The sequence below is a fragment of the Amblyraja radiata genome, chromosome 8, assembly GCF_010909765.2.
Source record: "Amblyraja radiata isolate CabotCenter1 chromosome 8, sAmbRad1.1.pri, whole genome shotgun sequence".
Lineage (NCBI taxonomy): Eukaryota > Metazoa > Chordata > Chondrichthyes > Rajiformes > Rajidae > Amblyraja > Amblyraja radiata.
The window spans coordinates 58,417,021-58,433,039 of record NC_045963.1 but is presented as its reverse complement, the minus strand read 5'-3'; the positions used below and the strand labels follow the sequence as shown (position 1 = coordinate 58,433,039).

The 16,019-nt window shown below is 49.0% G+C and overlaps 1 protein-coding gene across 1 annotated transcript in view; it reads right to left on the bottom strand.

Moving 5' to 3' along the window:
- vta1 (vesicle trafficking 1) overlaps positions 1-7,743 on the bottom strand; it is a 170,184-nt gene extending 162,441 nt beyond the window's left edge. Inside the window, exon 1 of the mRNA XM_033026004.1 lies at positions 7,510-7,743. Within this exon, the coding sequence (XP_032881895.1) occupies positions 7,510-7,621 (112 nt within the window). The 5' untranslated portion in view covers positions 7,622-7,743. The remainder of the gene's footprint in view (positions 1-7,509) is intronic.
- Between the last annotated feature and the right edge of the window lie 8,276 nt (positions 7,744-16,019).

Below are 16,019 nucleotides of genomic sequence, written 5' to 3'. Positions count from 1 at the left end.
ACGGAGCGCTCCCCTCCAGCGAGCCCCGGCTAGGGCTCGCCCGCTCCACGCCGAGAGTCCACGCTGCGCCCGCCGCTGAAGCCCCGGGCGCGTCTCCGGGAAAGGCCGCACCGATCCTTGCTGTTAGGCCACAGGGGAGGCGACATGGAAAAAGGCACCTCTCCGTGGAGGAGGCGACCGAAGCTGTTTCCCCCTTACTCGCCCACACCACCCCCCACACAAGACACACCAAGAAACATTAAAACCATACATTAAAACATACTGAAAAAACAATAAAAGTAGAAAAAAACAGACACGCTGCTGACAGGGCTGCCGGCTTGCAGCGATAGAATGTAGTCGGAGACAGTAAGACTGGTGGGAGAACTGGGAAGGGGGAAGGGATGGAGAGAGAGGGAAAGCAAGAGCTATTTAAAGTTAGAGAAGTCAATGTTCATACCGCTGGGGTGTCAGTTACCCAAACAAAATATGAGGTGCTGTTCCTCCAATTTTCTGACAATGGAGGAGGCCCATGACAGAAAGGTCAGATTGGGAATGGGAGGGGGAGTTAGATTGCTGAGCAGCCAGGAGATCAGGTAGGTTAAGGTAGAGTGAGCGGAGGTGTTCAGCGAACTGATCGCCGACCCTGCGCTTGGTCTCGCTGACGTACAGAAGTTGATACCTGGAACAGTGGATGCAGCAGATGAGGTTGGAAGAGGTGCAAGTGAACCTCTGCCTCACCTGGAAAGACTGTTGGGATTCTGGGATGGAGTCGAGGGGAGAGGTAAAGGGACAGGTGTTGCATCTCCTGCGATTGCAGGGGAAGTACCTGGAGAGGAGGTGGTTTATGTGGGAAGGGACGTGTTGACCAGGGAGTTGCGGTGGGAACGGTCTCTGTGGAAAGCAGAAAGGGGTGGAGATGGGAAGCTGTGGCCGGTAGTGAGATCCCGTTGGAGGTGGCAAAGTGTTAGAGGATTATATGATGTATGCGACGATTGATGGGTAGGAGGTGAGGATGGGGGGGGGAGATGGTTATTGAGGTCACATAAATATCTCTAAAAATACGAATACATAATATTCTTAATGCAATGTGAACAGATATTAGATAGTCTAACATTACCTCAGATGGATTGGGTTGGGATATTTTTTTCCTTTTGCATTAACATATGCTTCATCAACATTTTTCAGTTACTGAACTCTAGTATTGGTCATACATGCTCCTAAAATCCAATCACCAAGTTACTTCATAATATTATTCAGATCAATTTTATAATTCTAGACTAGACGGGTGGCTCCATCAAGTGTGGTAGCCTCGCCAGCAGCTGTCCGTCCTTTCACCCTTTTTGTTATTTTTAGTGTGTCTAAAAGTATGTTTTTAAAGGTTTCTTAGTCTTTTTTATGTGGGGCATGGGGCGGGTGGGGGAAATCATTTCTCAGTCACTTCCTGATCGGAGATGCGTCTATTCTCAGAGTCGCATCTTCGCTCCCCCCCCCCCCCCCCCCTCGCAGCCTACCAACTGGATTGGCGCAGCCTTTCCTGCTGGAAACCGGCCAGAGCCTCAACAGCGATGCAGCACTGAATTCCATCACGGAGCCGGAGCTTGTTGGCGCTCCGGAGTGTTAGGCCTGCTGACTTGAACACCGTGGGGCTGTGATCTTTGCTAGTAACGAGGGGCCAGTGCTCCGGGTGGCGTCCTCGAAGTGGCGGGATCTATGTGAACGCGTGATTTGATGCCTGCCATCCGGGGCGGGATGGGGGCAGGGTCATGTGTACACGTGATAGATGTGGCCCTCCGCCATCCGCTCACAGACATGCGTCCGGCCCCTATGCAGAACAAGGTCGCCAACCCCCTGCTCTAGGGGCTAGCGGAATCAAGGGATATGGGAGCAGGCACCTGTAACAGATTGTGGATGATCAGCCATGATCAGGATGAATGGCTGTGCTGGCTCGAAGGGCCAAATGGCCTCCTCCTGCACCTATTTTCTGTTTCTATAAAAAGAGCAAATACAAATAAAATCACCTCAACACAATTTCCTCACCATTAATGCTTGTCTAAACATCTCTGCTTCCATTTTTTTCTCATTATGAACCTCCTAAAATCTACCTCTGACAAAAAATGTGCCATTTTTCTTAAATCAAGTATTTCCTTGTGTAACTGCCAAATTTTCTCTGACCATTCATTTCCGCTTGACATTTCAAATGCACCTAACAAGTTATCAGTTTTAAGCAATATTGCACCAAAACAAAACATGAGGGTAATGAGTTATTAGGTATTTCTTAAAATCTAGATATATCACTGCCTGTGCAATTAACCAATTACCATAGATTAACCTACTGAACTGATTTCAATGTGAGCCTCAGCACAGTTAGTGGTGTTTAAAAAAAGCAAACCAGTCGATAAAGTAACATTGATACACTAACTTAAGAAATAGAAGTTGACCATTTCGCTTTGCAAGTCCACTCTGGCATTCAACAATAGCCTGGTCAACCTTTACAGCCTGTTAACTAATCTTCAACCTAATCACCAGCTGTTTCTCATTCACTAGGTACTCCAAGGCCTACTCAGTAATTTCCAGCATTTTTTTATTCTCTCCCTATATCTGACTTGCTAAGATGCAAAAAATTAGTTTCATTGAGAAGTCCTTTTATTGTTCTAAATTCTGATGAAAATAGGCCCAATCTACTGAATTTCTCTTCATGCAGCAAATTTACAATCCAAGAAACCAGTCTAGCGACCTTTCACTTCACTCCCTCCAAATCAAGTACATTCTTTCGTGCACGGAATGCAGATTATGGAATCTGGAGCAAAAAACATTTCAGGTTGGGACCCTTGATTCTTTCATATGGTAGGCCTAAATTGAATACAACAAGTCTCATTGAGGTATTTTATCATGTTTATTAATGGACTCAAATTCTCCAGAATGAATGATTGACTTTCCATTTGCATTCCTATTTGCTTACTACACCGATTTGTTAGTTTTTAATGAACTGCATACAACACCCAGGACCGTTTGAACATTAGAGCGGAACAGTAGCAGTGTAGAGTTGCTGCTTTACAGTGCCAGAGACCTAGGTTCAATCCCAACTATGCGTGTTGTCTCTGCAGAGCTTATACGTTCTCCCTGTGACCGCATGAGTTTTCTCTGGGTGCTCAGGTTTCCTCACACATTACAAAGTCATCAAGGTTTGCAGGTTCACAAAATTGCTGGAGGAACTCAGCGGGTGCAGCAGCATCTATGGAGCGAAGGAAATAGGCGACGTTTCGGGCCGAAACCCTTCTTCAGACTGATGGGGGGTGGGGAAAGAAAGAAGGAAAAAGGGAGGAGGAGGAGCCCGAGGGCGGGCGGATGGGAGGGTGGGAGGAGACAGCTAGAGGGTGAAGGAAGGGGAGGGGACAGCACAGGCTAGCCAAATTGGGGGAATTCAATGTTGATGCCATAAGGGCGCAAGGACCCCAGACGGAATATGAGGTGCTGTTCCTCCAATTTCCGCTGTTGCTCACTCTGGCAATGGAGGAGACCCAGGACAGAGAGGTCGGATTGGGAATGGGAGGGGGAGTTGAAGTGCTGGTTTGCAGGTTAATTGGCTTCTGCAAAATTGCCCCTAGCATGTAGGATGCAATACTAGAATAACATAGAACTAGTTGGACAGCGTAGAATAGGTGGGCCAAAGAGGCTGTTTCCACGCTGTATCTCTAAACTAAAAATGTGGCTATATTAGTAGCGTTTACCATTAAAAACAAACACTGTTTTTCTGGTTTGTGCGCCAAGCTTCTCAGCATCACATTTTTTTCATGACTGTTGTCAAGGACCGTATTAAATTCAGCCAACCTTTCCCTTTGTATTTTTCATATTCTATTATAATTCTCACCAGATTACTCCCATAATCAGCAATGCTGTGCCTTATAAATGCCTTGCACCTCCTTTGCTTAAACATATTTTCCCCAATTCTTAACAATTCCTTTCACAACATTATCTGCTTAATCCTTTATTCTAACACTCTCATTAACTTCATGATGGCCAAGATCATTTAGGGTTAAGATTTCTTTTCACATGAAAACAGTGGATATTAAACTATGTGACATAAGGGGTGACATTGAAACAGGAGATGTGGAGTCAGTATGGATAGAACTAAGGAATTGTACGGGTAAAAAGACCCTAATGGGACTAATCTACAGGCCCCTGAACAGTATCCTGCACATAGGGCGCGTTGAATCAGGAGTTAAAATTACCATGTAGCAAAAGTAATCTTCTTCTTGCGTATGGCGTGCACAGCCTAAAGTTGTAGGCCAACTTGTCTATTTGATCTTATTTGATTGTGCATGCCAGGTTGATTGCATTCGTCGAAACAGGGCGGACCACGTGAAGGTTGCAATCTCCCACCCCAGCAAAAGTAATGCTGTGGTTGTCATGGGAGATTTCAACATGCAGGTAGACTGGGAAAATCAGGTTGGTACTGGACCCCAAGAAAGGGACTTTGTAGAGTGCCTTTGTGATGGATTCTTAGAACAACTTGTATTGGAGCCTATCAGGGAGAAGGCAATTCTGGATTTAGTGTTATGTAATGAACCGGATTTGATAAAAGACCTCGAGGTTAATGAGCCATTAGGAGGCAGTGACCATAATATGGTCAGGTTTAATCTACAATTGGAGAAGGGTAGATCGGAGGTGTCAGTGTTGCAGTTGAATAGAGGGGACTATGGGGCCATGAGGGAGGAGCTGGCCAAAGTTGACTGGAAAAATACACTAGCAGGGATGACAGGGAACAAAAATGGCAGGTATTTCTAGGAATAATACAGAAGGTGCAGGGTCAGTTCATTCCTAGGAGGAAGATAGATTCCAAGGGGAGAAAGGGATGACCATGGCTGACAAGGGACGTCAGGGACAGTATAAAAATTAAAGCGAAGAAGTACAATGTAGCAAAGATGAGTGGGAAACAAGAGGATTGGGTAATGTTTAAAGAACAACAGAAGATAACCAAAAAGACAATACGGGAAGAAAAGATGAGGTACAAAGGTAAGCTAGCCAAGAATATAAAGCAGGATAGTAAAAGCTTCCTTAGGTATGTGAAGAGGAAAAAATTAGTTAAGACCAAAGTTGGACCCTTGAAGACCGAAAAAGGTGAAGTTATTATGGGGAACAAGGAAATGGCAGACGAGTTGAACAGGTACTTTGGATCTGATTTCACGGAGGACACAAACAATCTTCCTGATATAGTAGTGGCCAGGGGATCTGGGGTGACGGAGGAACTGAAGGAAATCCGCATTAGGCAGGAAATGGTGTTGGATAGACTGATGGGACTGAAGGCTGATAAATCCTCAGGGCATGATGGTCTGCATCCCAGGGTACTTAAGGAAGTGGCTCTAGAAATCATGGATGCATTGATGATAATTTTCCAATGTTCTATAGACTCAGGATCAGTTCCTGTGGATTGGAGGGTAGCTAATGTTATCCAACTTTTTAAGAAAGGTGGGAGAGAAAACAGGGAATTATAGACCAGTTAGCCTGAATCGGTGGTGGGGAAGATGCTGAAGTCAATTATAAAAGATGAGATAGCCTAACATTTGGATAGCAGTAACAGGATTGGTCTGAGTCAGCATGGATTTACGAAGGGGAAATTATGCTTGACTAATCTTCTGGAATTTTTTGAGGGTGTAACTAGGAAAATGGACAAGGGAGAGCCAGTGGATGTAGTGTACCTGGACTTTCAGAAAGCATTTGATAAGGTCCCACATAAGAGATTAGTGGGCAAAATTAGGGCACATGGTATTGGAGGTAGAGTGCTGACATGGATAGAGAAGTGGTTGGCAGACAGGAAACAAAGAGTAGGGATTAACGAGTCCCTTTCAGAATGGCAGGCAGTAACTATTGGGGTACCGCAAGACTCGGTGCTGGGACCGCAGCTATTTACAATATACATCAATGATTTGGATGAAGGGATTCAAAGTAACATTAGCAAATTTGCAGATGACACAAAGCTGGGTGGCAGTGTGAACTGTGAGGAGGATGCTATGAGAATGCATGGTGACTTGGACAGGTTGGGGGAGTAGGCAGATGCATGGCAGATTGAGTTTAATGCGGATAAATGTGAGGTTATCCACTTTGGTAGCAAAAACAGGAAGGCAGATTACTATCTAAATGGCATCAAGTTAGGAAAAGGGGAAGTACAACGGGATCTGGGGGTCCTTGTACATCAGTCTATGAAAGTAAGCATGCAGGTACAGCAGGCACTGAAGAAAGCGAATGGCATGTTGGCCTTTATAACAAAATAAATCGAATATAGGAGCAAAGAGATCCTTCTGCAGGTGTAGAGCCCAAACTGCACCCCCTCCACACACATCTGGATCTCCTGCCATCTGGCGAGAGATACCGTAGCATCAAAGCCCGCACAACCAGACTGCTAAACAGCTTCCTGCCACAGGCTGTGAGGCTGCTAAACAGTCACTCCACCTGATTCTGCTGCTTTTGCACTGACAATTTAATAACTCTGGCACTGGCCACTCAAATCAGCTGCCCTGGACATTTTAATGACTGTTTTTACTGTATTTTAATGTTGCTGTTTTACCTGCTTTTAACTATTTGTACTGTTTCATCAGGGACTGGATTGTTTTTATTGTTTTTATTTATGTGTGAAATGTTTAAGTTTTATGTGCGATGCTCCGGTATTCCCTGGGAAATGTCTTCTCATTTTGCACTGTACAATTGTTGCTTTGCAAGATGACAATAAAGGTTGATTGATTGATTGATTGAGTCTGTGGAATTCTCTGCCTCAGAGAACGGTGGAGGCAGGTTCTCTGGATGCTTTCAAGAGAGAGCTATAAAGGTCTCTTAAAAATAGCAGAGTCAGGGGATATGGGGAGAAGGCAGGAACGGGGTAGTGATTGAGGATGATCAGCCATGATCACATTGAATGGCAGTGCTGGCTCGAAGGGCCTAATGGCCTACTCCTGCACCTATTGTCTATTGTTTATGTATTGAATTATTTAAAAGTTAAATATTATTTGAATATGATTTCCCAATCTAGAGTCACATTCACACATCACAGAACCAGGCACCTCGGCCCAACTCGTCCATGCGACCAAGATGCCTATGTAAGCTAATCCTATTTACCCACATTTACTATCTCACACAACTTAACCTTGATGGCTTACATTTAACGACTGGTTTCAGGTTGAATTAAGTCGTTTTATATGAAATCTTCGCATTTGTGATCATTCTTCTCCAAGCAACCACCCAGAGGCAGACCATCCACCCCTGACCAGCAACACCCTCACCTACCACACCCTCCCTGTCCAAGTCCAGCCATTCAGCCGCCCCGCGTGTACGCGCACTCTTTCCCCCCCCCCCCCCCCCCCCCCCCCCCCACACCCCACCCAATCTCTCCATCCACTCTCCCCCAGACATGACAATCCGCATCCACACACCGATTGGGGGAGACGAGGGCAGGAGGGTGGTTACTGTTAGGCCCCGACGTTGTGGCAGAAAAAGCTGCGGGAGCAGGAGGGAGACGCCCCCATCCATGCTCGCACTTACAGAAGTAGGCCACCACCGGGTCGCGCTTCTCATGCTCCTGGGCGGTGCGCATATGATGCTGTACTAGCTTGAACTGCTGAGGCAGAGGTGGCAACACCTGCTCCGACGCCATGACTCCGTTACCAGGGCTCTGAGCAGCCCAGCAACCGCTTCCGGGAGCAGAGGGCCGCCTCCTAACCCAGCCGCAGCGACAGCGCCGCCGCCGCCTGGAGGAGCTCACTGCGACCCAGAGGCACCTGACAACAGCGACAGCGCTGGGTGTGGAGGAGGAATAGCGACAGCGCCGCCGCCACCCGGAGGAGCTCACTGCGACCCAGGGGCGCGGACAGCGACAGCGCTGGGTGTGGAGGAGGAATAGCGACAGCGCCGCCGCCATCCGGAGGAGCTCACTGCGACCCAGGGGCGCGGACAGCGACAGCACTGGGTGTGGAGGAGGGACCACAACTTCGCTGCCAGCAGGCAAAGCACCTCTGTCGCCGGGGAGCTCAAGCGCCATCTGCAGGAACGGAGGGTCAGCTCCACCATCGACACGGCCACCTTCAGCAATGGAGAATAACAACAAGACGACTCAAGAAAACAGGAGCAAGAGTGAGGCCAAATACAAACTGGAGGAACGCACCTCATATTACGTTTGGGTAGCTTACAATTCAACGGTATGAGCTTTGATAGACACAAGTGCTGAAGTAACTCAGTGATTCAGGCAGCATCTAAAATGATGGGTGATGTTTCGGGCCGAGACCCTTCTTCAGGCATTGAATTCTCCACTGTTCTCCCTCTCACATCCCCTTCATCTTCTGCCCCTCTCTGTGCCCCACCTAGACTCACCCCTAGTTACCTCCCTCTCCAACTGCAATCCTTCCTCTCGTTTCACAATGCACAACGTTTTAAACCTCGTGTCCCCTTCTGTGCCAGTTCCCCACAACCCTCACTTCCCTAATCGTTCAACAGTGGTACAAATTGCAACTTTAAAAAAACACTAAACCTAGGGGGACCCGTTGGATCCCGTCCCCTCAACGCTTGGTTGCGGTGGGGGAGGGGGCTTACGGCGTCGCACACAATAACCACCCCCTTGATATTGGAGAGAAGGGGGGGCGGGTGAAGGAGGAGGGAAGAGAGGGAGGGGGGAGAGGAATGGAGAGGGGGGGGGGAGGTAGAGGGGGTGGAGATGAGGAGGTGGGAGAGGAGGAAAAGGGGGGGAGGAGGGAGAGAGGGGGAGAGGAGGAGGAGGGGAGAGGAGGATGAGAATCAGGTGGAGGGGGAAGAAGAGGAGAGGCGGCGGGGGGGGGGAGGGGGAGGGTGGAAGAGGAGGAGGGGGAGAGGATGAGGAGGAAGGCAATGGGGAGCTTTTTTTCCCGGCGGGTGACGAGCGTTACCTTCATGGTGACTGACAGGCGAGAAAACCAATCTGCTGATCTCACGATTTTTTAAACCTTCCTAACCTTTGTAATCTTACACCGATCGGAACAAAACTTGTTGGCTTGGAGTAAGGTGACTAAGGTGGCGAAAAAATCCTAGCAATATATGGTACCGTTTTTGCACAAATTTAAAAACAACGCAGACGGAAGTGGTCAAGATGAGAGGTTTATTAATAGTATAGATAGACTAGACCAAGGGGAACCCGTTAGGTCCCGCACCCTCAGCCTGTTGTTGGGGGGGGGGGGGTGGGTGGGGGGAGGTGGAGGGTGGAAGAGGAGGAGGGGGAGAGGATGAGGAGGAAGGCAATGGGGAGCAGGGCGGGTGTCAAACAAATGACTGCGTGTTCAGTGGCTTCAATCCAGAGGGGGGGGGGGGGGGGGGGGGGGTCGGCACAGGGGAGGGCTGGTTCCCGAACATAATAATAATATATTTTATTGTCATTGCACGTCAGTGCAACGAGATTTAGTGTGCAGCTCCACTGATGTACAAGAAAGGTAAATAAATACAATACATAAATAAGCAAGCTGAATTGATTGACGTGACCATCTGAGGGAGACTGTCCAAAGGGAGTGGGTGGAGGGCACTCATTAGGGCCGGTTCAGAGCCGCTATAGCTCTTGGGATAAAACTGTTCCTGAGTCTAGAGGTTCGGGCGTAGAAGGCCTTGTAACGTCTGCCGGAGGGAAGTAGTTGAAACAGACCGTGGCAGGGGTGTGATGAGTCCTTATGGATGCTGAGGGCCTTCCTGAGGCACCGCGTGTGGTTGATGCCCTCCAAGGCTGGTAGCTCTGTCCCGATGATCCGCTGCGCTCTGTTGACGACGCGCTGAAGAGCTCTCCTCTCCGCCTCCGTGCAGCTGAGATACCACACAGAGATGCCATACGTTAGTATGCTCTCTGTGGTGCAGCGGTAGAACGTTGTCAGCAGCTGTTGGGGCAGACCAGTCTTTTTTAATGTCCTCAGGAAGAACAGTCGTTGCTGTGCCTTCTTGACCAGCGCGGCGGTGTTTGTGGACCATGTGAGGTCTTCTGAAATGTGAGTGCCCAGAAACCTAAAGCTGGACACTCTCTCCACACTTTCCCCGTAAATGGAAATGGAAATGAACGCAATGCTCCCTAGCTCCAGGCTCCAGGGAGAGGGAGAGGGCAGAGACGGAGAGGGGAGCTTGCTGCCTTTTGGAGCTGGGGTTTCTGATTTGAGGCGTCTTTTTGAGACAGGGAGAAGGTAGAGACAGGGAGAGGGATGCGGGCGGATGTGGACTCGAGGGAGGCGGCGGGCAGGCGGCCATGGACCCGAGGACCCCGAGCGAGGGGGGCGTGGCCGCTGCGAGCGGGCAGCGTCACTCGCAGCGTGTGAACACACCGTGCAGCCATTGTGACGTCATCAGCTAAAGCCAGTCGGTTTTATTTTCTAAGTTCTTTCAGATCTTTGATTAATCTCGAGAAATAATGCATGAATTGTTCAGATGAGGCAATTTCGGAGTCCACGGGATAAATCTCTGCAGGAATATGTAAACATTTTACCGTTAGGGCATCGTTTTTTCGAGCAGGTGTGATTACACGCACACACCCACACACATCCAAGATCAGAGTTTTAATATTTACTGGACCAAGTGCAGACCTGCTCCCCCAAATCCGTAGCCCCCACGGGAGGCATGGTCCTCCAACTCGTCGTTCCCGAACGTAAGATTCCAGCACTCCTGTGCCTCCCACAGCAGTGCTCTTTAAAAAAAATTCCAATTGCACTTGCCCTGCGTGTTGCAATAGCAATTTGCCCACCCCCTGCTAGCCGAGCCATTGTGGGGGAGAGGGTGTGTGGGGAGGGGGTTTGTGGGGATTGGAGGGTTTGTGGGGGATGGGGAGGGGAGTTTGGGAGGGGTTATGTGGGCTCACCAGTTCCTGGCCCCGGCTCGACCGCATTCCTGGTTCCAGGACCCGGCTCTGGACTCACTCAGCTGCTCCCGTCCCCAGCGCCTGTCGCGCTCACACCCCCCGCCCGCAAACACAGCCGACACTCCGCTGCTTCACCTTTATTCGGGGCGGCTTGTGGAAGGGGGGCTTGTGGACGGGCGACTTGTGGACAGGTGGCTTGCGGAAGTGCTCACGGACTCAGCCCCGCATCCGGGGCTTTTTTTCCCGGCGGGTGACGAGCGTTACCTTCATGGTGACTGACAGGCGAGAAAACCAATCTGCTGATCTCACGATTTTTTAAACCTTCCTAACCTTTGTAATCTTACACCGATCGGAACAAAACTTGTTGGCTTGGAGTAAGGTGACTAAGGTGGCGAAAAAATCCTAGCAATATATGGTACCGTTTTTGCACAAATTTAAAAACAACGCAGACGGAAGTGGTCAAGATGAGAGGTTTATTAATAGTATAGATAGACTAGACCAAGGGGAACCCGTTAGGTCCCGCACCCTCAGCCTGTTGTTGGGGGGGGGGGGGTGGGTGGGCGGCCTGTGGCGTCACACACACACTAACCACCCCCCACTCACACACACTAACCACCGCACACACGCACACAATAACCACCCCCCTTGATATTGGAGAGAGAGGGGGACAGGCGGGGGAGAGAGGAGAGAGGCGGGGGAGGGAAAAGGAGGGGAGGAGGAGGAGTAGGAAATGGGGAAAAGGAGGAGGGGGGAGGGAAGTAGTGGGAGAGGGGGGAGAGGAGGAGGGGGGTAGAAAAGGAAGGCGTGGAGGAGATGGGGGAGGAGGGGAGAAGGGCCTGGGAAGTGGTCACGATGAGAGTTTTAGTAATAGTACTAGACTAAGTGGGACCCATTGGGTCCCATGTTCACAAGGGAGGGCTGATCCCCCGATACTATATTCCATCTCTCCACCAATTCCAATATTGGCGGCCAGTGGGGGGGCTTTCTGGAGCGCTGGTATGCGTTCTTGGGGTGGCAGCTCAGTCCCTCAAGCCTGATCTGCTGGCAGCTCACTCACGGCTGGTGGGATGGCAGTTGACTCATGGCTATTCCTTGAAATTCAATTTCAAGCAGGGTGCAAGGCCACCAAATTCAAATCCATTTTCCTACCATTTCAAGCAGGGTGCAAGGCCACCAAATTCAAGTGCAGTTTCTTACCACTTTGAGCAGGGTGCAAGGCCACCAAATTCAAGTTCAGTTTCCCACCACTTCAAGCAGGGTGCAAGGCCACCAAATTCAAGTGCAGTTTCCAACCACTTCAAGCAGGGTGCAAGGCCACCGAATTCAAGTGCAATTTCATATCACTTCAAGCAGGGTGCAAGGCCACCGATTCAAGTGCAGTTTCCTACCACTTCAAGCAGGGTGCAAGGCCACCGAATTCTAGTGGTTTCCAACCACTTCAAGCAGGGTGCAAGGCCACCGAATTCAAGTGCAGTTTCATATCACTTCAAGCAGGGTGCAAGGCCACTAAATTAAAGTGCAGTTTCATACCACTTCAAGCTGGATCCAAGGCCACCAAATTCAAGTGCAGTTTCATACCACTTTCAGCAGGGTGCAAGGCCACCAAATTCAGTGCAGTTTCGTACCACTTCAAGCAGGGTGCAAGGCTGCCAAATTCAAGTGCAGTTTCATTCCACTTCAAGCAGGGTGCAAGGCCACCAAATTCAAGTGCAGTTTCATTCCATTTCATGCAGGGTTAAACCACCATAACACCACACAAAACACCAAACTCACAGTTCAATAGGCATTCAGTGTGTTCAGTTGAATCACAGCTCAGACAGAGCCGTGATCTCTCCCTCCCCCATCATGCCGAGACTGAGCCACACCCACACTTCCGGGTTTTATAATCCCTCCCCCTCCCACCGGAAAAGGTGTGGCCTTCATGGTGTGATTGACAGGAGAGAGATTCTCAACATTTTTTAAACACTAATAACACTTTTATTTTTCATTGATGGGAAGAATTCTCTGCACCTGCTCAGCAGAGGGGGACTGAGTAAGATACCCAAAAAACACAGCTGTAAGTGGTAGTGTTTTATCTAAAATCAATATACAGTGCAAACAGGAAGTAAGTGCATTTGCAGTAGTGCCTTTCAACTTCAAGCCAAAGCACCCAAGCCACCATTTGCAGTAAGTAGTGCCTTTCAACTTCAAGCCAAAGCACCCAAGCCACCATTTGCAGTAAGTAGTGCCTTTCAACTTCAAGCCAAAGCACCCAAGCCACCATTTGCAGTAAGTAGTGCCCTTCATCTTCAAACCAAAGCACCCAAGCCACCTTTTGCAGTAAGTAGTGCATTCAACTTCAAGCCAAACCCCCAAGCCACCATTTGCAGTAAGTAGTGCCTTTCAACTTCAAGCCAAAGCACCCAAGCCACCATTTGCAGTAAGTAGTGCCTTTCACCTTCAAGCCAAAGCACCCAAACCACCATTTGCAGTAAGAAGTGCCTTTCAACTTCAAGCCAAAGCACCCAATCCACCATTTGCAGTAAGCAGTGCCTTTCAACTTCAAGCCAAAGCACCCAAGCCACCATTTGCAGTAAGTAGTGCCTTTCAACTTAAAGCCAAAGCACCTATGCCACCATTTGAAGTAAGTAGTGCCTTTCACCTTCATGCCAAAGCACCCAAGCCACCATTTGCAGTAAGTAGTGCCTTTCAACTTCAAGCCAAAGCACCCAAGCCACCATTTGCAGAAAGAAGTGCCTTTCAACTTCAAGCCAAAGCACCAGTCACCATTTGCAGTAAATAGTGCCTTTCAACTTCAAGCCAAAGCACCCGTCACCATTTGCAGTAAGTAGTGCCTTTCAACTTCAAGCCAAAGCACCCAAGCCACCATTTGCAGTAAGTAGTGCCTTTCAACTGCAAGCCAAAGCACCCAAGCCACCATTTGCAGTAAGTAGTGCCTTTCAACTGCAAGCCAAAGCACCCAAGCCACCATTTGCAGTAAGTAGTGCCCTTCATCTTCAAGCCAAAGCACCCAAGCCACCTTTTGCTGTAAGTACACACACACTAACCACCACACACACGCACACAATAACCACCCCCCTTGATATTGGAGAGAGAGGGGGACAGGCGGGGGAGGGGGGAGAGAGGAGAGAGGCCGGGGGAGGGAAAAGGAGGAGGAGGGGGAAATGGGGAAAAGGAGGAGGGGGGAGGGAAGTAGTGGGAGAGGAGGAGGGGGGTAGAAAAGGAAGGCGTGGAGGAGATGGGGGAGGAGGGGAGAGAGGCCTGGGAAGTGGTCACGATGAGAGTTTTAGTAATAGTACTAGACTAAGTGGGACCCATTGGGTCCCATGTTCACAAGGGAGGGCTGATCCCCCGATACTATATTCCATCTCTCCACCAATTCCAATATTGGCGGCCAGTGGGGGGGCTTTCTGGAGCGCTGGTATGCGTTCTTGGGGTGGCAGCTCAGTCCCTCAAGCCTGATCTGCTGGCAGCTCACTCACGGCTGGTGGGCTGGCAGTTGACTCATGGCTATTCCTTGAAATTCAATTTCAAGCAGGGTGCAAGGCCACCAAATTCAAATCCATTGTCCTACCATTTCAAGCAGGGTGCAAGGCCACCAAATTCAAGTGCAGTTTCTTACCACTTTGAGCAGGGTGCAAGGCCACCAAATTCAAGTGCAGTTTCCTACCACATCAAGCAGGGGTGCAAGGACACCGATTCAAGTGCAGTTTCCTACCACATCAAGCAGGGGTGCAAGGCCACCGAATTCTAGTGGTTTCCAACCACTTCAAGCAGGGTGCAAGGCCATCGAATTCAAGTGCAATTTCATATCACTTCAAGCAGGGTGCAAGGCCACTAAATTAAAGTGCAGTTTCATACCACTTCAAGCTGGATCCAAGGCCACCAAATTCAAGTGCAGTTTCATACCACTTTCAGCAGGGTGCAAGGCCACCAAATTCAGTGCAGTTTCGTACCACTTCAAGCAGGGTGCAAGGCTGCCAAATTCAAGTGCAGTTTCATTCCACTTCAAGCAGGGTGCAAGGCCACCAAATTCAAGTGCAGTTTCATTCCATTTCATGCAGGGTTAAACCACCATAACACCACACAAAACACCAAACTCACAGTTCAATAGGCATTCAGTGTGTTCAGTTGAATCACAGCTCAGACAGTGCCATGACCCCTCCCTCCCCCATCATGCCGAGACTGAGCCACACCCACACTTCCGGGTTTTATAATCCCTCCCCCTCCCACCGGAAAAGGTGTGGCCTTCATGGTGTGATTGACAGGAGAGAGATTCTCAACATTTTTTAAACACTAATAACACTTTTATTTTTCATTGATGGGAAGAATTCTCTGCACCTGCTCAGCAGAGGAGGACTGAGTAAGATACCCAAAAAACACAGCCGTAAGTGGTAGTGTTTTATCTAAAATCAATATACAGTGCAAACAGGAAGTAAGTGCATTTGCAGTAGTGCCTTTCAACTTCAAGCCAAAGCACCCAAGCCACCATTTGCAGTAAGCAGTGCCTTTCAACTTCAAGCCAAAGCACCCAAGCCACCATTTGCAGTAAGTAGTGCCTTTCAACTTCAAGCCAAAGCACCCAAGCCACCATTTGCAGTAAGTAGTGCCTTTCAACTTCAAGCCAAAGCACCCAAGCCACCATTTGCAGTAAGTAGTGCCTTTCAACTTCAAGCCAAAGCACCCAAGCCACCATTTGCAGTAAGTAGCGCCCTTCATCTTCAAGCCAAAGCACCCAAGCCACCTTTTGCAGTAAGTAGTGCATTCAACTTCAAGCCAAACCCCCAAGCCACCATTTGCAGTAAGAATTGCCTTTCAACTTCAAGCCAAAGCACCCAAGCCACCATTTGCAGTAGGTAGTGCCTTTCAACTTCAAGCCAAAGCACCCAAACCACCATTTGCAGTAAGAAGTGCCTTTCAACTTCAAGCCAAAGCACCCAATCCACCATTTGCAGTAAGCAGTGCCTTTCAACTTCAAGCCAAAGCACCCAAGCCACCATTTGCAGTAAGTAGTGCCTTTCAACTTAAAGCCAAAGCACCTAAGCCACCATTTGAAGTAAGTAGTGCCTTTCACCTTCAAGCCAAAGCACCCAAGCCACCATTTGCAGTAAGAAGTGCCTTTCAACTTCAAGCCAAAGCACCCGCCACCATTTGCAGAAAGAAGTGCCTTTCAACTCAAGCCAAAGCACCCGTCACCATTTGC